This window comes from Taurulus bubalis, assembly GCF_910589615.1.
Source record: "Taurulus bubalis genome assembly, chromosome: 16".
NCBI classification, from domain to species: Eukaryota; Metazoa; Chordata; class Actinopteri; order Perciformes; family Cottidae; genus Taurulus; species Taurulus bubalis.
In genome coordinates, this window is record NC_136604.1 from 21095901 (window position 1) to 21118600 (window position 22700).

The window sequence follows — 22700 nt, forward strand, 5'->3', positions numbered from 1 at the left end:
TATACTTCTATACAACCCAAAGAGTCGCCCCCTGGTGTTCAGTAGAGAGAATGCAGCTTCAACACATGAAGCATAGACTTCTATACAACCAGAGGAGTCGCGACCTGGTGGTCAGGAGAGAGAATGCAGCTTTAACACATGAAGCATAGACTTCTATACAACCCGAGGAGTCGCCCCCTGGTGTTCAGTAGAGAGAATGCAGCTTTAACACATGAAGCATAGACTTCTATACAACCAGAGGAGTCGCAACCTGGTGGTCAGGAGAGAGAATGCAGCTTTAACACATGAAGCATAGACTTCTATACAACCAGAGGAGTCGCCCCTGGTGGTCAGGAGAGAGAATGCAGCTTTAACACATGAAGCATAGACTTCTATACAACCAGAGGAGTCGCCCCCTGGTGGTCAGGAGAGAGAATGCAGCTTTAACACATGAAGCATAGACTTCTATACAACCCGAGGAGTCGCCCCCTGGTGTTCAGTAGAGAGAATGCAGCTTTAACACATGAAGCATAGACTTCTATACAACCAGAGGAGTCGCAACCTGGTGGTCAGGAGAGAGAATGCAGCTTTAACACATGAAGCATAGACTTCTATACAACCAGAGGAGTCGCCCCTGGTGGTCAGGAGAGAGAATGCAGCTTTAACACATGAAGCATAGACTTCTATACAACCAGAGGAGTCGCCCCCTGGTGGTCAGGAGAGAGAATGTAAGTTTAAAACACTGCTTGATACCTGGAAGCCAAACTGTGAGTTAAAGCTGCTTCTTGAAACGCTACTCGAAAATCAAAATGCTTCCCTCAAACTTTTTTAAACATCCTTTGAAAACGAAAGTCAGGTTCAAGTTCTTACATACAATAAAAAACAAAATACTGTTTCGTGACTCAACTGTTTATCTCTTAATCTCCCTTCTTTACTTTCAGGTGGTCGTCCAGACAAAGACGACATGAGATTCACTTGACATAAATCTCATCCCTGCAAGATTAACTCAGATTACCAGGCCCAGAGGTAGGCCAGACATACCGGACTAATCAGTCCTCCGCCAGGTCAATCCCTCCTGGAGAGGTGGAGGAACAGGTTGAAGAGCGGGATGCGCCCTGAGACCGCGACTGATTAGTCGCAAAATCCGCAGGATAAGATCAAGACGTTTATCTTCATCCGAGCGAAGCAAAAGTCATAAAAAACGTTTTAAACTTAAAAGCATCCGAGACGTGGAAACATGGGGTAGAGTCAAGAAATGTGTGGAGTCAAACATGCCGCCTGGCTCGTGCCGTGACATCACGAAGAAAGGATTTAAATCTGATGAACTACTTTTCCTAAAACTGCAACTGGAGCAGGGGAAGAGCCGGAGTTCCTCCTGCAGCGTCTGGCCCGCACATCTGTCTCTTTCTTACTTCGCTGGAAGTGATTAAGTCCCACGCATTTCATCTTTCTCCGCTCCACAAGCCTCACGACCCTCCCTCCATCGTCCACCCGACCTTTGACCTTTGCGCCAATTCTCAACCATCCCTAATCCCCTCTCCTCTCTCCTTTCGACCATCCTGCTTGAATCAATCTCAATCGCCACCGCAAACCCGCCAGGCTTCATCTTGGCTTCACGAAACCTCTCTAACCCTCAAAGTGACTCTTTCTGGTCGTGACTCATTTCTCTCCGAGTGTCCCCCGGCCCCTTTGTGGCGAGAAGCGACGATGCTGGAGAACATGTCCAGACGTAACCGCTCCCTGCTGTCGCTTTCCCTCACCTCCATGGCCCTCACGCTGTCCGTCTCGGCTTTCTGCACCTCCTATTGGTGCGAGGGGACGCACAAGGTGGTGAAGCCTCTCTGCCTGTCGCCGGTCAAGTTGAGGAACTGCGGGCAGAACAACAGCCAGCCGTACACCACAGGTGAGGCCGGGGAACGACGGCCGAGTTCTGATCTCGGTTTGGCTGCCCCTTGATGTTTGTCCATGAACCAGATACTGACGAAACCCAACAGGTTTCAAGATGGTAAACGACAACATTTTAACATATTGCTTCACATCGATCAATTTCTCATAAAAATACGGTTGAAACTGCAGTTTCCGCAGTGATGTCACTTTTCAACTGTCTTTTGGCTGGAGAACATCAAATCAGTGTTTATTTCTATTCTATAAATCATAATTCTATAAATCATAGCTGGACCAGCCTTGCGTGCATATTTTAGTGCCTCACTATCTAAGTAGCATAGCGCCCATACTCTGTTTCTCCACTCAGGTAAACACCGTTAGCTCTGCCAGCCGTTGTTTGCATTGTTAGCGCTGTTAGCTGCAAACTGCCAGCTCAGCGGTCGCCATGTTGAGAGCCATTTGGAGGCAATCCCTCAATGCTATAGGGTCAGACACAACATGTTTTTTTTTTCATTTCGTACTTTTATAATGTTATAATGTTTTCAGTTTGTCTGTTTATCAGCAAGACATTTCAACAACTGCCCGTCATGTTTGGTAGAAAGTCTTTTAAAAAGGGGGTCTTTTTCTAATGAAACTATTGCACTTACTTGTCTGGCAACAGTCTGACATATACAGGTTATGTGTGTTTTGCTTGGCAACCTCATGCAGGTGGATCTTTTAATATATTTGAAAACCCATAAAACAAATCAACAAATCTAAAACAAACTAAAAGATTTAGTTATTTCCCATTCATGAATAAGAGAAACCAACCTGCTGTGAATAAAGCTGCATATGCAAAAATAATACTAGAATAATGTGTATTGTACACCTGTTAAATATAGACACGTAAACTTATCGTTTCCTCTGACCTCCTTCCTGTGAAGGCCTGCTGTCACATGCATGATTGAAAAATATATTCTTTTAGACTTCTAATCCGTCAGGGGCCGTACAGCATATTAATAATGTAAGAATAACTAATAATATTTCCAGAAATAGAAAGCAGGATTGTATGGCATTCACAGTATTTTTCTTGCACCACATATTCAAGTATTTTTCTCTCGACTTGACCGGCAGAGATTCACATAATCCCGGCTTTGTTGCTAATCTCAGAACTTTGTATCTGCATCTGCATGTTATCTGGATTCACTCACCCGCTGTCTTATCTCTCAGCACTAAGCCTATTTGTTTCCATGTAGTATTCAATTTTCGCTCCATAGAAAACGACAGATTACCTAAAGAACAGTGTTTGAGGGCTGGATTGTGTTACACGCTGTGAACTACAGGAGACCCTTTCAGGCTTTAGAGCCAGAGTTTCTTAGAATGCTTTAGAAAAGGCTTTCAAGCGGCATTGAGGAACATAAAAGTCTCTTTCTACCCCTTTACTTCCTCTGTCACCTCTAAGCTCCTACTTCTTTATTTCTTAATTTCTTTCCTCCATCCAGAGACCCCGACCCCGGATCCGAGGCAGGTGCCCACCAACGTGACGCTCTCTTGGCTGCAGAAAGAGGAGCTGGCCAGGATAAAGAAGAAGCAGCTGGCCAACGCCGTCCAATACATCTGGGAGACGGGCGAGGACAAGTACATGCTGCGGTACTTCCACACCGGCTTCTGGCTCTCCTGTGAGAAGCACAATGAAGGTGTGTGTGCTCATTGGTTACACAACTGGGTTTGTACACAAAAGGTTCATTGTTGAAACCCAATTTGAAGTGTAGTACAAGTAATGTGATAACACTTCAAATATACATTTACTTCAGTTATCAAAAATAAATGTATTTATCTTTGACGCTGTCTTAAGATCTAAAACTACACATTTATCCCTATAGACCAGTCTTCAAAGCATTTAACTTCCCAATTTGTTTGTTTTTTGTTGCGCTACTTTGTTGCGCTACTTTGTTGCGTTACTTTGTTGCGTTACTTTGTTGCGTTACTTTGTTGCGTTACTTTGTTGCGTTACTTTGTTGCGTTACTTTGTTGCGCTACTTTGTTGTGTTACTTTGTTGCGCTACCTTGTTGCGTTACTTTGGTGCGCTACTTTGGTGCGCTATTTTATTGCATTGTTACGTTGGTAATGTTATTAGATCTCACACATTATGTGAGAAAGAATGCACAGAGCAAGTTTAGGTATCCTGAAAAGAAAGTAATCCCTGGCATGTATTGTTCAACTAACAGACACTGTGATTGGTCGACGTTTAATTATTTCTTCCAAAGTAATTTGAACTGCTGGGCTTAAAGGCAACCCTTTCTATTTCGTTTTCAGGGTTTATAATAAGTATTGACCTAAAATTTGCAAGAGATTACATCTCGCCTCAAAAAACTACACAACTCTAATCCTCAAGCTTTTATTGTGGCTATAAGCACCGGCATACGTTTGGTTTTAATCCCCTAAAATGATTGTTGGCATACAATTCAAAGATGGAAAGAAGACCGAAGTGTTGCACTTTACCACAATAACTACATAACTCAGATGCCCTGATGTTTATCACCGTCGGGATGAACTCTGCTGTGATTGTTCCTCCAGGTGAAGATCAGGAAGAAAAGTGTCGCAGCTTCATCGAGCTGACGCCAGGAGAGACGCAAGGTCAGCAACAGAAAACACAGAAACCATAACCTGTATTCCAATGAATATTTATCTCACTAAAGCAAAGTATCCAGTGTATTCAGTATTCAGGTCCTTTACCAAACTGTAAAAGCACGTATCCGCTAAATGTTTTTGGTCTTTTTTTCTCACAGGGGTCCTCTGGCTTTCAGTCATCAGTGAGTTCATGTACATCGGTCTTCTGGCCATGGGCTTCCTGCTCATGTGTGTGGAGGTGATTTGCCTCTGTGCCAAGAGGGAGATGAACGCCCTCAAGATCAACGCCTTCGCCGCCATGTGCACCGTCCTCTCAGGTGAGAAAGCATCACTTTGTTTGAATTATGTACGCTAAGATAATCATTCAATTAAAGCAATGATGAATGCATGAGGTGCAAACTGCTGACAAGTCTATTTTCCCCCCTGATGTAAATATTTTCTCATATTGTTTTTCCCTGCCTGTCTTTTATCACTTCTTATTTGCTCTTAACTAATCAGACTTATTCTCTCTCATTTGTCTCTTCTTTTAACTCTGTCTTTGCCTACTTCTTCCTCTACAGGTTTGATGGGGATGGTAGCACACATGATGTACACCACAGTGTTTCAGATGACCGTGAGCATCGGGCCCAAAGACTGGAGGCCACAGACCTGGGACTACTCATGGTCTTTTGCGTAAGTTTGTTCCAATTTAACCCCAAGAGTGACATTTTGCAGCAAAACAATTAATGTGAAAAGTTTTTACTGCGAAAAGAAGATTTGATCTCCAATTTTTAGTCCAAAATGTCGTAAGAATCGTATTTCTGGTGTGACGGGCCTTCAAACAACAAATTGCGTTGGCCTTCAGGTCTGAGTAAAGACGTCTAAATGTTCTACCGACTCTTTTCTCTCTCACCAGGATGGCGTGGCTGTCCTTCAGCTGCTGCATGGCGGCCGCCGTGGCCACGCTCAACTCCTACACCAAGACCCTCATAGAGATGAAGCACAGGGCCCGGGTGAGGCTGGACGACGCTCGCGCCGCCGTCTGCGCCCCCTCCTACGAGGAGGTCGTCCGAGCCGGCGGCGGAGGCGTTTACTCCGTCAGTCAGCTGATCCAGCTCGGCCAACAGGGGGCGCTCATGGACCCTCTGTGGCCCAGAGGAATGGGACCGGCCGTCGGCCCCCTGGCGTACAGCGCTGGTGGGGCGCTGCTTGGCGGAGGAGGGATTGGAGTTGGAGGGGTGGGCATTGGGATGGGAATGGGAGGAGTTGGAGGAGCTGGAGTTGGAATGGGAGGAATGGGAATGGGAGCAGTAGGGGGAGCCGGAGGAATGGGGGTGGGAGTAGTCGGCTTTGGAGGGAATGGGGTTGGAATGGGAATGGGAGCAGCAGGAGGAGCCGGGGGAATGGGAATGGGCGGCTATGGAGGGAATGGGGTTGGAATGGAAGGAATGGGAGCAGTAGGAGGAGCCGGGGGAATGGGAATGGGCGGCTATGGAGGGAATGCCGTTGGTATGGAAGGAATGGGAGCAGTAGGAGGAATGGGAATGGGCGGCTATGGAGTAAATGGCGTTGGTATGGAAGGAATGGGAGCAGTAGGAGGAATGGGAATGGGCGGCTATGGAGTAAATGGCGTTGGTATGGAAGGAATGGGAGCAGTAGGAGGACCCGGGGGAATGGGAATGGGCGGCTATGGAGGGAATGGCGTTGGTATGGAAGGAATGGGAGCAGTGGGAAGAGTTGGAGGATGTGGAATGGGAGGGCGAAGGCTGGTGGACCCTCATGGTATGGTGGTGGTGGAGGGATGCTGCGTCGAAGGATGTGAAGACTGCGAGCGGGAGATGGACGAGATAGATTACGCTCTGCAGGACGAGAGAGAGGACTCACTCTGCTGAGACTTTGGAGGACCGAGGACTTTAGCTATATCTTGTCAGGACTGAAGCCGTTGTGTTTCAATCCACAAATTTTTTGTACATATGAGGTTTCAAATGACAATTGTTGCATGTCTGGACTGTTTTCAAATTACATAATGATCATTTTGAGTCATTTGATTTAGTTTGCACCACTAGGGGGCAGAAGGACTCCAAAACAAACTGATCGGTCTATTGCTCTGTTGGTTGATCGTATTGTTACGGCGAACAAGTGAGCAGACGGAGCAACATTAGTATCCTCCTGCAAACCTTTGCTTCTAGGAGGGAGGTTGGTAAAAGAGGTGAAACTCTACCATCAGCAGAAGAACCACAACTATCAGGGCTTACCGAGGCTACAAGGTGCAAAGAAAAGGTGTTCATTCTCATTAGCCGGTCACTAGTAGTGACCCATTTCTGTTCAACATGTGATTGCACCCTCAAACCCTTGTTGATGTTTTAAAAACTAATTTCCTAATTTCTTTACTTTTTCACATTTATAGGACGCTGCCAGCAGTTCGAATGACAGGAAGACCAAAACACAAACATTGTGTAAAATGTTTAAGCTGTTGCCTCTTTTTAACAACAAAGATTTAATCGTTTTTTTGTATATGGTAAAGGGAGCAGAAGGCCATAATGTGGGGCCATGTCAACTGAAGGCTGTGTTAAAATACTTGCATCAATAATCAATTTATTTTGTATCACACCTTAGACTTTGTTCTATGACTCATAACAAATGTTATTACAGCTATTTATATGTGCAGAGAACTTCAGAGAATATAACAACAGAAATACATGTTTTGATGCTATGCAATGACAATTCTCTTCCAGGGTTGTTTTTCAAAATAAAATGTTCCTACTAACAGATCAGTATGGCTTTGCTGGTGTACGTTCAGCCTTATGCACAGTGACTTCTTCAGGGATCGAGCCGTGTGAGAGGATGTGAGACTGTCTTCACATGTAGATTTAAAAGGTGTTGGGAGATGGTAATGTACAACTGTGGATGTGACTGTGGTATATATGCTGTGATCTTTGTGTTGTTGTTGTAAATCTATAGTTTGCATAGACGAATGAAAATGCCCTCCAGTATAAGGTGATAAATAAACTACATTATCTGATGGTGAATTCTGAATACACAGATTCCATGAAATCATAACTTTTATGTCAATTTATAGTTTTGTTTCGCAAAGGTGTCAAAATAAAATTGCAACCTAACTTATATTTATGTTAAAAGGGTTTAGCTTGTTTTGGGAATCCAGGGTTTAATAATATTTGTTATATGTTTATTTCTTTTATCGACAATTTCTAGACTCACATGTCAAGTTAAATCATCAGTATGTACCAAAAGAAACTGCTTTGATTAAAGTGTTTATGCCCAGTTATTCACTGCTTATGGAAAAACATTATTTAAAATAAAGAAGACAAGATTACAGCAAATAGACGGATCTGGAAATTAAGACAGATGTTTTCAAATGCTGGACAGAAGATTATGTCAATAATCTCCCCAGTCGAGGGAGAGAGAGATAGAGAGAGAGAGAGAGAGACATGATATTGGCAGCGAAGCAGCAATAAACTCACAGGCAGGAAAGTAATTAAAATATGAATTAAATGGAATTATAAAACAGTTTATTTAAACGTTTTCATTTTATTTTGAAAATTCTGAGGAAGCTTCCACTTGCAGCTTCTTATTCCAAGATCTTGATATCTCTCATATCTCTATTACTTTAATTGATGTACTTTTAATCACCCATATAGAGGATTTATTTGCTCAAAGTCAAAGAAGTTCCACGAGAAGATTTTCAAATGTTATTTTGGTAAAAAAATAAGTTATATAATTATAATATTTCCTCTTTTGGTGAAGAAATAAAAAATTCAGAGAAATGAATTGGACTTAACATTGAAGGGAACTTTAAAAACCACATCAGATGTTTCCCAGAAAGTGGATCAAGAGATAAAACTAGAGCTTGTCATGATGAAACAATGCGATTATCTTTTATACATTATGTGTTTGTCTTGAATGAAACAGGACAACCGCGAAACAGCTGGAGACTTTGGGAGGAACGAAGGGTTGGGCTCTTATTTTTAGGACCAAAACACTCAAATATATATATCAGCAGACACAAAATAAGAACAATACAAAACAAGTGTATATGTTCAGATCTAAGCATATTTGTTCAGAGTCTAAGCAGAAGCATAGAAAAAGTGTCCTGGTTACTTAATCCCAGTCAACAAGCGGAGCCATGGGATAGGTGGATTATCCTTTTGATCACAGTTTATTTTATAAAGTTAATGCCTCTGTTGGAGATTAACCTGTGACGGCAGGTTTACGCTGTATAAACAGGTTTAAGAAGTGGGTTAACAAGCTCACGGAGACCAGCGTCATTCACACCTTCAGGTCGGCGCTGTAGAGATGGGACACTTCTTTTGTGCTGTTTTTGGACAAGAGGCTGAGTTATTCCTCTCACTGTTGCTGGGCAGATGTTCGTGCTTCCCAGAGGATGGATCCCAATTACTTTGGTGACCAGCATGGTTTGTCCCCGAGTGGTTTTGAGTCAAACGTCTCAACAACTATTGGATGGATTTTCCCTTCGATTGCGTCAAATACTGACGCTTTGTCCCGCCCCCTCGGCCCCTTAGTCAAACAAACACAGGACTTTCAATCAGTAGACCGGCGTTCATGTCCCAAAATTTTTTTTTCCGTTAGTTTATGTCAAATTGTTTGCATTTTACTTCGTTTACGTACTTATTTCAAGCCCAACCATGATGTTTTTCCACAAACACAACGAACACTCTATCCCACAATCCAAGTTTTTATTTACGGTGAAAGTGTTAAGAGAATAGTGCAAAAAGAAAAACTCTGGACACCTTAAGTTTTATTACAATTTCATGGGTTTGATTTATTGGATAAATCGTTGAGGGGAGATCAAGGGACGACACTTAACCTTACATGCAGTTGTACATGGACGGAAGTCTACTCTGCGATGTGCACGATTAACACTATACCTAGAACATCAAACGTGACTGTACCACATGGAGGAATCGGACACTGTAAAAGACACAAAAGTTGACAATAACAAAGGTACAGTTGCACCTTGATGCCCTTACATGTTGGTCAGGGTTTTAAAAAACATCCCAATGTGTAAAACGAGAAACTAGGCTGCCCAGAAGAGAGAAAAAGAAACATGTTCATGGTAATAACGCTAAATACTAAAGCATGTGACATGTTATCATGTTAAAATGTTTGCTTGAGTTGCTACAACACACCTTCATAATTACATTATCGCAAGATATGTAATCTAAACACAGACAGTTTGTGCTTCATCTATTGCAACTTCGGTGAAGAGAGTAACACATTTTAATTTAGTTTAATTAGGTGGCATGTGTGTTAGGGAGTATTTGCGTCTTCTTCGTAGTTTTTAGATCGACAGAGTTTTTTTTTAAACATTTATTTGATTTAGCGTATGAAGTTTGTTACTTCGAAGGTGCATACTGAATCAAACGAAGAGCGTCATCATTTTCCAACACTCCCTGGATGAACTCGCCTTCTGCCACTCGCTCTGGAAGGAGTGAAAGAAAAGAAGAAGAGAAAGAAAAAAAAGAAGAAGTTTAGTTCAGGCCATTGAAATTAAATTAAAGACATTTGCTAAAGGTTTCCAAGAGAAACAGACTGAAGCCTAATGCTACAATCATGAATGGATTATGTGTCTCTTTGTGGTCATTTTGTGTCTCTGAAGTTGTTTGTGTCTCTTTGTGATCATTTTGTGTCTCTTTGAAGTTGTTTGTGTCTCTTTGTGATCATTTTGTGTCTCTTTGAAAATTTTTTTGTCTCTTTGTGGTCATTTTGTGTCTCTTTGTGGTTGTTTTGTGTCTCCTTGTGGTCAAGTTGTGTCTGTTTGAAGTTGTTTTGTGTCTCTTTGTGGTCATTTTGTTTCTCTTTAAAGTTGTTTTTTCGTCTCTTTGTGGTCAGTTTGTGTCTGTTTGAAGTTGTTTTGTGTCTCTTTGTGGTCATTTTGTTTCTCTTTAAAGTTGTTTTTTCGTCTCTTTGTGGTCAGTTTGTGTCTCTTTGAAGTTGTTTTGTGTCTCTTTGTGATCATTGTGTGTCTGTTTGAAGTTGTTTTCTCTATATTTATGGTCATTTTGTGTCTCTTTAAAGTTGTTTTCATCTCTTTGTGGTCAGTTTGTGTCTCTTTGAAGTTGTTTGTGTCTCTTTGTAATCATTTTGTGTCTCTTTGAAGTTGTTTTGTGTCTCTTTGTGGTCCTTTTGTGTCTCTTTGAAGTTGTTTTCTGTCTCTTTGTGGTCCGTTTGTGTCTCTTTGAAGTTGTTTTGCGTCCCCTTGTGGTCATTTTGTGTCTCTTTGAAGTTCTTTTCGTTTCTTTGTGGTCATTTTGTGTCTCTTTGAAGTTATTTTGCATCTCCTTGTGGTCAAGTTGTGTCTGTTTGAAGTTGTTTTGTGTCTCTTTGTGGTCATTTTGTGTCTGTTTGAAGTTATTTTTGTCTCTTTGTGGTCATTGTGTGTCTGTTTGAAGTTGTTTTGCATCTCCTCGTGGTTATGTTGTGTCCGTTTGAAGTTGTTTTGTGTCTCTTTGTGTCTCTCTGTAGCTCCTGGACTATAAAGAGGCGGTTGAACTTAAATGTGCACAGTCATCCAGCCGAGACAGAGCTGTTAGGAAGCATAGATCATTTTTGTGGCTGGCCAAACGGTGGACAGAGCTAAATCAATTCATTCATGTCTCCCTTCACCCTGTTGTATCTCACCGTTTTCACCCTTTTCAAAGAAATTCCAGAGTTTGTCTGCCCTCTTCTCAGCTGTGTTTTCATCGTCAGCCAGAGTAGCCAGCTCATCTTTAGGAATCAGCTTGAAAATAGCCTGTTAGGGAAAAATAAAAAATAACACACAATTTGGTCAACAACAGAGTAGCATTCAATTTGACCAGTCACAACCAATGTTAAAATATACTAGTTGCAAACGGAGAGAAACCATCTCTCCAATATCGTCCTTTATTCTCAACCATTTTTTTCTCATCTATTAGCAAATGGGTCTATTGACAATGGACAGCAACAAACTGCTGTGGTGCCACAGATTAACCAACAAACTCCTCTTTGTTCTGGGATTATATGACCTCTAATCTTACAAATTGAAATGTGGTCGCTATGAATAGGCCTGCAGGGAAACGGTGTATTTGTTACACAAATTGGTGTGTTCCTGTCTCTTTGACTTATAAACCATTTTCTGGAACACTAAATATAAATAAAATATAAATATCTGAAGCATTTTACATTTTCAACATAAAATTCATCACATATGGGAAAAAATGAAGATCGACAGCACTATGAATACTGAAACTATATACAATCAATTTTCATTGCAATTGCAGGACTTAAAGAAAATATATTTTGTAATGTTCTGGCTGTCAAATCTTACTCGTCAAACTGTAGGATTTGTCCTTTTCTTTTCTCAAACCCTATTTTTCCAAATATCTTACTGTTTACCTCACAGATATGGTTTTAATTCAGTTCAATTTAAACTTGATTTCAGACTCACGAGAGGGTCCATAGCAGTAAGAAACGGAAAATAATCTACAAGATAAACCACAAAAATTCAACATTCAATTAAAAGGGTTTCTGAGCCTGGATGAGTCCAAAGAGCAGGTTCTCCCAACCGCTAATTGAAGCATTTATGAAGCTGTTTACTGACTCATCCAAGCAACACATCAAATAATACACATTAGTACATAATAGTACATTTGTATCAATCTTGTAAATTCCGTCTGTAAATTAAAAAAATAAATTCCACCGACCTCAGTCAGATATCTGTCATCCTTCAAAATTGTCAGTGAGAAATTGGCCAAGGCAATACATTTTTTTTGTTATGTCAATATCTGACAATTTAACATTCAGATGTTGGAAGTCATAATATGTATTATTCACTGTAATGTTAAGTTCTGCTAAATTGCCAATGGTGTTGCAGTATGGGACATGCATCCCATATGCAGACGATACTGTTATCTACACTATACTTTTTTATGTTTCATTTTCTAATTTAAGTTTGAATAATTAGTCATATTTCCCTTAATCCAAAATTGTTAGAATTAGATAAGAACATTTACCGGCCCACTTTTTATTCTCTTAAATCTATTTTTATATATATCCTCTCATCATCACTCCAAAGCCCTCTGTAGGCTTAGCCCTTAAACTGTTTATCAGCATCAATCAATCAAGTCTAATCGTATGTCTTCAGTTACCTAACAAGGGTAATACCAGAAGATGCAGAAGAGGTTTCAATGCTGCAGGTACATTTGGTGACAGGGAGATCGATGCTTTCATTGAGTTGAGGTGATAATAAGGAATGAAATGAGAAGAAAAAAATGGGAAGCTACTGTAAAAAAAAACAGTTACACCCAAATAAAGCAACATCTTTCCATAGGATTATGTTTTAACATTACATGCTATATAGCTTCCTTCAGGTAACAGATGATGAGCTTCCTTACCTCCGTTCATCTATCTATTTCCCTCACTTTTCATCAACGTCTCATCTCCAAATCAATGTCCCTGTCCATTCCACCAAAGTGAACACGTTGAACTCTTAAGATATACAAAATATCCTTCTCCCACTTAAACCCAGTTTAATTAAACACTGGTGAGATCTGCAAAACCTGCCAGTGGCTGACGTTTGTCTGGAAGCCACTAACTGATAAAGTAGAGACAGTCTAAGATCAACTTCTATGCAGATGACACTGCTGTTTGACTCAAAGTACTAAACTGTTCCTTCCTGCAATTCCTTCAACATCTGGACGCCAAACAGTTATAAAACTCCAAGAACTGGTTGTCTGCAGAGCTACTAACACCACTTACGTTTCTCTAAGACTCACCGTACAGATTTCCTTGACTTCTGACTTGGTGATATATCCGTTCTTGTCCACGTCGAACAGCGAGAAGGCCCACTCCAGTTTCCTGGTGGTCTTGCCTGTTGATGTCATGTGGAGAGCGATGATGTACTCCTTGAAGTCCAGTGTGCCGTCGTCGTTTGTGTCAAAGGAGCGGAAGACGTGTTGGGCGTACGTCTGGGCGTCGCTTTCTGGGAAGAACTTGCTGTAGATGTTCTGAAACTCTTCTTTTGAGATGCGCCCCGTTGGACACTGCTTCTTGAAGTTTTCGTACCACTGGGCGATCTCAACCTCCGAGAACTTGGTGTTGAGTTTCAGGTCCTCCAGAATCTCCTTTGACACAGCGCCACTCTTGGTGTTACCCATTGTTGATGGTGTTGGGGATGTTTTACAGTTATTTATAAGTGAGAATGTGTGCTCTTCTAGAGCAATTAAGACACACAGCTTCTACCTAGGGAGTAGCCTCCTCTACTCTGTCAAGTGGTAAACAGATCCCTGAGGTATGGCTGCAGTATCCTTCTTGATCCTGGTCGCGGCCTACAGTTCAGTCCACGGAAACATATGCTGTGAAAAGAGCAGAAGCCGCTTGTTAAGCTCATTAAGCCAATCAACCGTCAGTAATACCGGCAAGAGGTGTCACGGACAAGGTGCAACCCAGGTCAAGGCTGGGATGCTTGTTTATTGACATGTAAAGGGGGGCGCTTCAGACGCTTTTGCAATTCTCTACCCCCTTTGCTATTTTAAAACTAGCAGAGTGCATTTTGGTACAGATTCTTAGCAACACTCTATAAACCATTAAATTATGTTACCCGACACATTTTGACATCTTAAATCAAGAATCTAGACATTAGATGGGACATTGCTACACTTAAAGTTTGTCAAAATAAAAAATTTAACTAAAATGTAATTCTTTTTTAAATGGTAAACTGATCTGTCCTTTCCTCTTAGCAAAGTTGATCAGATATAACACATTTGGCTTCTAAAAGTTTGTATGAACAAATATTTGGAGATAAAGAAAATAATATTTATGACCAACCCAATTCTCAATTTCTTTTTTTTTTTTAAGAGATATATTCAAGATATAAATCCCCTGATAAAAATGTGTATTTAAGATGGATAACTGTGGGGTCAAAACTAAATAATTTACTAAGATTGATGAATTAATATAAACTAATCAAGATAAATAAATGAACTTCCATGTCAACGTTAAATGGGAAAATGAACTTCCATGCATTATGCCCGAAGCTGACTGAGAACAAATGTGTTAAAACACACGTGAAACAACTAATTTAAACTATTGGAAAGAATACTTATGGAATATATTTTTACTTTTAATTAATATTTTCAAACAACACAAATACACAAGTACAATGAAAGTACAAATGCAAGTGTTGAGACAAAATTGGCTTTTGGTAATATTAAATTACAAGAGCAATACAATATATTTGTAATTTCGAAATTAAAAACCCATTTATGCAACTATTTGGGGAAATACCAGGAGAGAGCGGGAATGGAATAAATGACCATTAGATTTATAAAATCCCGTTATTATCTTTAAAGTAATAGGTCAGGTACACAACACACATTTCTAATGATTCCCCTGCAGACTGCAGTCTGTCAACTATATCCTATACTATGATAATTATGTAAAAACACTTTTAATTATCATCTAAATTTTTAAAAAATGTGTTACTTTTCATCTATTAAAAGTCTTCCCTTCCCTTGTAATGCCTCTACTGACCTAATTTAATAAAAACTTCCAAAACCAACATAGTCAAATGGTCTATAGGTCCAATGAGCCGTTCGGTTTCTCAAGTGCTGAGGATGGAGATGTTTCAGGTGTGTTTCCTACCTGTGTGAGCTGCGGAGGAGTCCAGGACCAATACTGACGATGTGTTTGTGAGCAGCAGAGGAACTCAGCCTCCACTTGTGGAGATAAGTCAATTAAACTGGATCACTCTGACGCGGAGCCACGATCATGTGAATCCCTGAGCTTCTAATTTTAGTTTTTTTTCATGCAGTCAAGTCACATCGGTCTAGGAGGCGTTTTCACAAACAGGTTGTAGAGCAAAAAAAGAAACAAGATACAAAAACAAGTTCCTAGTTACTTTGCAGATTGAAATGAATCAATAAATGAATAATTGATGTATTTGTTTAGACATTAAACATTAACATGCATTGTTATTCTGATATAGTCTATTCACTATGAGTACTTTTACTTTTGGCACTTAAGTATAATTTGACAGTAAATAATTGGAATGCAGCACCTTTACTTGTAAAAGATCATTTTTGCACGTGTAAAAAAACAAAACAAGTGAACAAAGGATTTATTGGTTTAGCATTGTTTTCATCTTTCGAGGCTGCGTGCAGTAAAGCCCATTGACTTCAGTTCAGTTGAGCTTAGTTAAGTTCCGTTATCACACTTTAGCTTATATAAATCTCGGTAAACTTGAAGTAAATTTGGACTTAATTCAATTTACAAAAGAGAAGAAAAAAATAAACCTTTCCATTTTTTATTCTGACTCAAATCATTTTCCAAATGATTAAGAAAAGACTGAAAAAAGCTTCTTTGGGGCGCTTTAGTGTCTCATGAAGGTCCAGGAGTTGTTTAGTAAAATCAAGAGTTAGATGTGATTTATTTTGCCTGTTGAATGGTCATATTTGAATGTGTTTTTTTAATATATTTTAATTTAAATATCGCCAAAACATTGTGTTATTGTGTATTCGTTGTGAGTTTTATGATGATGAGAGTGACAGGGAAGATGGAGGTTTGACACGCGACGGGTTAAAGGTCGGACCGAGACGAACTCCAAGGATCGCCCTGCGGCTGAAAACTGACCTGACGCCGAGGCGCTGCCTGATCACGAGCCCGCTGCAGGTTTCATCCGACGTATAAATAAACCCCGGTCAAGTAAAGTGACAGAATAAAAGTGAGTCCTTCCCCAAAATTACCTTGGACCTTCACGCAGGCAGAGACTTAGCAGTTTAACTCCAGCGCGAGCTGGCGAGTGCCTCTGCGATTTAAATGTGCTTAAGGGAGAGTTGACCGCTCACCCACCATCTGCTCCACCTTAAACCAGTCGGCACAGGGAAGTCTGGACTCTGCAGGAATCAGGGGTCTGGACCAGACTGGTATTTACACCCTCAACTCTCTGCCAGCTCACTTTAAGGTTTTAAAGCTAATGCATCACTCAGAGGTGTAGCAGGAACAGCAAGGGTACATTTTAACCAATAGAAAACAAACCTATTTTTAGGCCCTTTCCTCGAAATTCTATACCCAAACTAAAAAGGGTGTATCTCTGCAACCACTAGGGCTATTTCAATACTTTTGGTGTTACAATAAAAGGTACACATGTGAGATTTTGTTCAGATGTATAACTATCAGTATACATGTTACTGGTTAAGAGTAAATAAAGATGACACAGAAAAAATTAAAAGGTTTCAGGTCCGCCTATAAAAAAATCACTTTCAAGATGATTATTTCTTTGAAATTATGCAGCTGTAAGGTCCAACTCTAACCCAAATCATAGCTCAATATGTGAACATTCTCTAACCCAAATCATAGCTCAATATGTGAACATTCACTAACCCAAATCATAACTCAATATGTGAACATTCTCTAACCCAAATCATAGCTCAATATGTGAACATTCTCTAACCCAAATCATAGCTAAATATGTGAACATTCTCTAACCCAAATCATAACTCAATATGTGAACATTCTCTAACCCAAATCATAACTCAATATGTGAACATTCTCTAACCCAAATCATAACTCAATATGTGAACATTCTCTAACCCAAATCATAACTCAATATGTGAACATTCTCTAACCCAAATCATAACTCAATATGTGAACATTCTCTCTGCAAAGGTTGACTTTGATAAAGTGAAGCAGAACAAAGTTAGAGAGGGTTTAGAACAGAGAACTTTCAGGTGAGGTCTCCAAAATTTGCATTGGGGCACATTTGCGCACATCTGTGACATTTGAATTTTTTCATGTACCAAACCATATATTTCATTGTATATTACTTATGGTGTTCAATCGATCTAAATACAGCAGTGTAGGGCTCTTTTTCATAAAACAAGCTATGATTCACAGTTTTATTTAACAATCGCTCAGTCTGCCCTTAGGGGGGGGGGATTGTTTTTTACGTAGAATTTATTCACACACAGACAGTAGAAACATCAAATTAAAGAGATCTCTTTGCAGCCAGTATGAGACAGGAGAAGCAATAACCAGGACCCTTTCAATGCCCTCATGGGCATATTAGGGCTCTTTTAAGATTGAAATGTAAAACTATCCAGGTGGCAGATCTGATCATGTGCGGGTGCCTTCATTTCCTGAGCTCTCCACTCATTAAAAGTAAACATACTCATAGATTCAACTCAGAAAACACTGGGAGACAAATATAGCTCTTAAAATTTTGTAATTTACTTGATTTTCTTTTTTTACATTCTATGTTCTTATGTGCATGCTGCAAATATGGGTACTGATTTTAATATATTTTACTTCATTTTACCTTATCTTTACTATTGTTATCGGACTGTCTGTTTAATTTAAGAAAAAACTGTTTAAAAAGATGTGTCCGTAATACGGGTTTCCCCCTAAATGTAATTCATTTTTTTGAGTGGCACTGGACTGTAATTTTGTAAAAAAAAAATAAAAAAAAAACAGGAGTGGACCATTATGATGTTATAAACCTATTCACACTAATCCACCCATCCATCCGTATCTGCTTATCCGTTAACCTGGATGACATCGGGCGGAAGGCGGAGTGACACACAGACAGACGACCATTCTCACGATGGTTCACACCTACAGTCATGAACCTGACCTGCGTGTGTTTGGACTGGAGGACGATGCCCGAAAAAAACAACAACTCAGACTTACATGTGGAGAAGATGCACAAAAAATACAAATAAAAAAGACTATCTGGCAAACACGAAACCCTCTTGCAGAGGTGTGAACTCAGGAACTCTTGTCAGCAGGCAGAGCAACGTCAACAACAACAAACTTTAACGTGCGCTCAATCTGCTTACGGTGACATAACTGCACTGCAGACTTCCCTCACACCCACTGCGTTATCTCAGGGCAACGGCAGAGCAGCTTCTAGGCTACAGTAAGCCGTGCTGGCAAAGCGCTGATCTCCCTTCTGTATTAAATAAAACAACTTAATTCCTCTGCTGACGTGCTGAGGCTGAACTTCAAGCACCCGGCCTCCCCTCTTGGCACCGGCGGCCTGCGGCTCCACAGGTGATTTGGGTTTTGCCATCTGGCTGCCGAGGCTTTGCGGCGCTCTGCCAAAGGAAGTGCAAAATCAATGTCACCTTCTGGGTGAAATAGCTTCTTAAAGCGAAACTGCAGCGAAAGGCACCGTCTTCACCCATGCAAATAAGAAAGTCATAACCAATGTAAGAAAGCATCTTCAAAAAGCACCTTGGCAAAGCAGGTCAGGCCTGTGGGGTGGGGCTGCGTGCACAAGCGATCTCATAAGATTAACGGAAAACGGATAATGCTCTCGCTCCCTCGCTCCCTTTAACCTATATTAAGCAATCACGACATGAGGTATGAATATTCTCTGCCCTCTCACGTACGCCACAGCCGCCCCACAGCCCAAATGCTAGTTAGCGAGCTAACCCGACCGTGGCTATCGGCTTCAAAACAGGAAGTCGGTGGTAAAGTAGTCGATTTGATCTACATTACTTCTTTTAGCTCTGCATTAGCTTTAAATCATGTGTCGACACCCACTACTTAAACTTGAGTCCTCCCCTGAAGGCCCGCTTTGGCCTTTACTCGCTATGGTATGATCAGTGGCTAATGTTCTCTAGCTTTAGTTAGTAAACTTTGAATAGATGTCGCCATCTTGGATTTTTGCAACCAGTGAATGGAAGTGGCCATATGTGGACTGTAGAGACACCGTAAACAGCTCTGGTTGCAACATGTCAATCACCTTGTAGCCCCGCCCCTAAAGCGTCCCCTGCTTTATGGTCTGTTTGACTCTAAATGACCATAACTTACTAAATGAACATCATGCTGTATTGAAGAAGACTTGAAACTAGAGATTGAGACATAAACTCATGTTTACAATGTTTACTGAGGGAATAAATCAAGAGAGAAGTCACTTATATGACTTCTATACAACCAGAGGAGTCTCCCCCTGGTGGTCAGGAGAGAGAATGCAGCTTTAACACATGAAGCATATACTTCTATACAACCAGAGGAGTCACCCCCTGGTGGTCAGGAGAGAGAATGCAGCTTTAACACATGAAGCATAGACTTCTATACAACCAGAGGAGTCGCCCTCTGGTGGTCAGGAGAGAGAATGCAGATTTAACACATGAAGCATAGACTTCTATACAAACAGAGGAGTCGCCCCCTGGTGGTCAGGAGAGAGAATGCAGATTTAACACATGAAGCATAGACTTCTATACAACCAGAGGAGTCGCCCCCTGGTGGTCAGGAGACAGAAAGTTCTCACAAACCACTTGAAACAATTAAATAACAAGCAGACCAATTGCGCAAAAAAACAAACCTTTAGCTGTTTGCTAACCCTCGCTTAGATGGAGTTCCAGGAAAGAGAATCCTTTAATTGCAAAGAGAGGAGGATTAAAATGGAGGAAAAGAAGCAGAGAGTGAGGGAGAAGCAGCAGAGGTGGTGGTGTTAGGCAACGTAAGGAGGATTTGGCAGCAATGCAAAGCAGACAGAGAGAATACAGGGAATGGAAAATCCGTGGTGACCAGAACGGGGCTGATAAGTATTATCTAAGTCCTTTGGCCCGACCTTGATGAATCTATTCCCATTATAGGAACGTTTAATCTAGACACCTTACCGGGCATCATGGCGTCCAATGTGGATACTAGTCGAGGGAGCAGAGGGAGGTCAGGTCTCTCGGAAGATTGAACAAAATAAATATCTTCATCACTTTGGAGCCACGTAACCAGTAAATTCACGGAATAAATACATAAAATGTGTTTTCATGAACATATTCTCGGTGTGTGTGTGTGTGTGTGTGTGTGTGTGTGTGTGTGTGTGTGTGTGTGAGACTCAAAGGGTCGCTTGAGGTGATTGAATGTAACTAAGTACATTTACTCAAGTACTGTACTGAAGGTCGTCTACAAATTCTTCACTTGAATATTTATTCTACTTTATAGTTCACTACATTTTGAAAGCTAATACTGTACTTTTTTTTTTACTTCTTAATACAACATATATATATATATATACACAATAAGTTATTAATTAATGAATTGATTAAGATACTCAGCAGTGTGTAAAGTATTTAAAATGAGCTCCACCTTCACCAGCTGCACCTTTAAACACATTATTGCATCAACAATTTCAATCCAGCGTTCTATATTATTCTGAATAAGCAGTGCTTTTGGTACCTAAAGTATATTTTGCCCTTTTACTTGAAGTGAGAATTTAAATTCCGGTCTTTTACTTGTATCATACTACTGTTTAAGTTAATTTAATTTAATTGTATTCCTAAATTAATACTCTGTTCTTCTTTCTTTCATCCAGCTATTTTATTTTATTGTTATTTTTATCTTTTTTATATTTGTATTAGTATTATTATTGTATATATCTTATATATATCTTTCATCCCTGTTGTTTTTATATCTTATCTTATTTTCTGTGTAAATGGCTACTACTTGACACGAAATTTCCCCTTGGGGATTAATAAAGTATATATTCATTCATCATAGTATTTCTACACTGTAGTACTACTTTCACCCTACGATTTTTTACAAAAACGTGAGCATGTGAAGTCATTTAAGCGCTAAAACCCAAAGTTTTCCTGGTGATCTTTTATCTTTTGTAGAACCGTGGAACCGAGAGGAGAACGTCCTGACTTCACCCGCCGCTCTCCGAGGTAATGCCGGTGAAAACATGCTCGCTGTCCTCGTGATCCCATTACTGGTTAAGACCGTCTGCAGGGGAATACCCGGCTGGCACGGAGTTCACATGAGGTCATGCGGGGGGTTACAGACTGAGCGCCGAGGAGCTGTCGAGGAACCGCACCAAAGTATCTTCTTAACAACCTGAGAGACAAATCTGAAGTTATTTGAGTTCAGATTTAATCCATTTGGGGGATTTTGACATACGAGAGAAACTCCATAAGATTTGATGAATTTAAGTGGAGCTCGAGGCAAAAAATATTGTTTCCTGCACTCGTCAATCTAGAGATTTTGGGCAATTTTTCTTCCATAACAGGTGTTCTTTCAGACTAGTGGAAAGAAAACATCCAGAATGCACAATTAGTTGTTTATTTTACTACTTTGTCTGTTTGCGTCTGTGGATTTCTCCTAAATTTGCCAAAAGTTACCATTAAATAATGTCTCATTTATGTATTTAAACACAACATTTAATAAAAACAATAAATCCTCCTCTCAGTGATGAGGTGGTGAAGTTTCATGGTGATATCTATGAGGTAATGTTTTGACCCTATGCAGAGGGGTTTGTTCACAACGCATTCATAACCTCATTTATACAACATTTTATTAATAAAAACATGGAGAAAATAGTTTTTTTCATGGCTAATGACAGTATTTTCTGATTTATGGATTAATACAAAAAGATATATAAAACTCTTTGAAAACATTTTGCTCTGTGTTAACAAAATGAAACAAGATCTGATCAAATATCAGCTTTCATTCATGCACCAGGCTTCAAGGAATTATTATATTATACCAATAAAAAAATGATCTTTCTCCATTGTCAGCGTTGCTTTTCATATATAATACATTTAAGATATTTAATAGCATGAATCCTCTCTACAAATCATAATAAAGTATTTGTTTGTGGTGCTAAAAATGTTGTTTTCCATTTTTTTTATAGGATTAAATGATCATCTACAACTAATAACGATCTCATACATACTTTGTTTTCATAACTCTAAACTCCATTTCAAGAAACCAGTGCAACAAATGTCGGCTCTGACATCTGTCGGCTCCGGGCGCTGTCATGGATCTAATGGCTGCTTTTTGGGATTAACCGGTCTGTTACAGTTACTGTCGATGAGCAGATTACAATAATCCCACCGGGAGTAATCTATTACGAGGCTGGTGTTTCCAGGTGAATCGGATTATCTGAGCCGTGTCAGAGGGAAACTTCCCTTTTTGGTGGAGAGAAAAGTTGCTGCCAGGTCAGTTTGTCCTTTTATGGACGTAGTAACCTGGAGTTCAGGTTATATTTATGATTTGATTATAAATCACTTATATTCCATCCTAAAGAAGCAGTAAAGATAGACAATAAATACATTAGACAATATATATCATTATGTTAACTGTTCTGATCCTTCTTGTTCAGGGTGTGCTGATGTTGTTGTAATGCCTATAAGTCACCAGCAGAGGTCAGTAGATATTATAGATCTACTAATTACTCTGAATATAAATTAAGACCAATAACTATTTATTGATCCCCAGTGAGGAGAAATAAATTGATACAGCAGCA

At 40.1% G+C, this 22700-nt stretch overlaps 2 protein-coding genes across 2 annotated transcripts; one reads left to right on the top strand and one right to left on the bottom strand.

Moving 5' to 3' along the window:
* Positions 1 to 1686: 1686 nt before the first annotated feature.
* LOC306748807 (germ cell-specific gene 1-like protein) lies at positions 1687 to 6345 on the top strand (the record flags this gene model as incomplete). The annotated part of the gene is made up of 7 exons (XM_079232027.1): positions 1687 to 1882; positions 3345 to 3539; positions 4421 to 4480; positions 4633 to 4791; positions 5035 to 5146; positions 5370 to 5787; positions 6172 to 6345. 7 exons carry the CDS (start codon positions 1687 to 1689, stop codon positions 6343 to 6345), a joined length of 1314 nt encoding a protein of 437 aa, XP_079088153.1.
* A 3483-nt stretch (positions 6346 to 9828) lies between these two features.
* Positions 9829 to 13608, bottom strand: LOC306748798 (visinin-like; the record flags this gene model as incomplete). The annotated part of the gene is made up of 3 exons (XM_079232018.1): positions 9829 to 9914; positions 11114 to 11225; positions 13228 to 13608. The coding sequence occupies 3 exons, from the start codon at positions 13606 to 13608 to the stop codon at positions 9829 to 9831; spliced, it is 579 nt and encodes a 192-aa protein (XP_079088144.1).
* Between the last annotated feature and the right edge of the window lie 9092 nt (positions 13609 to 22700).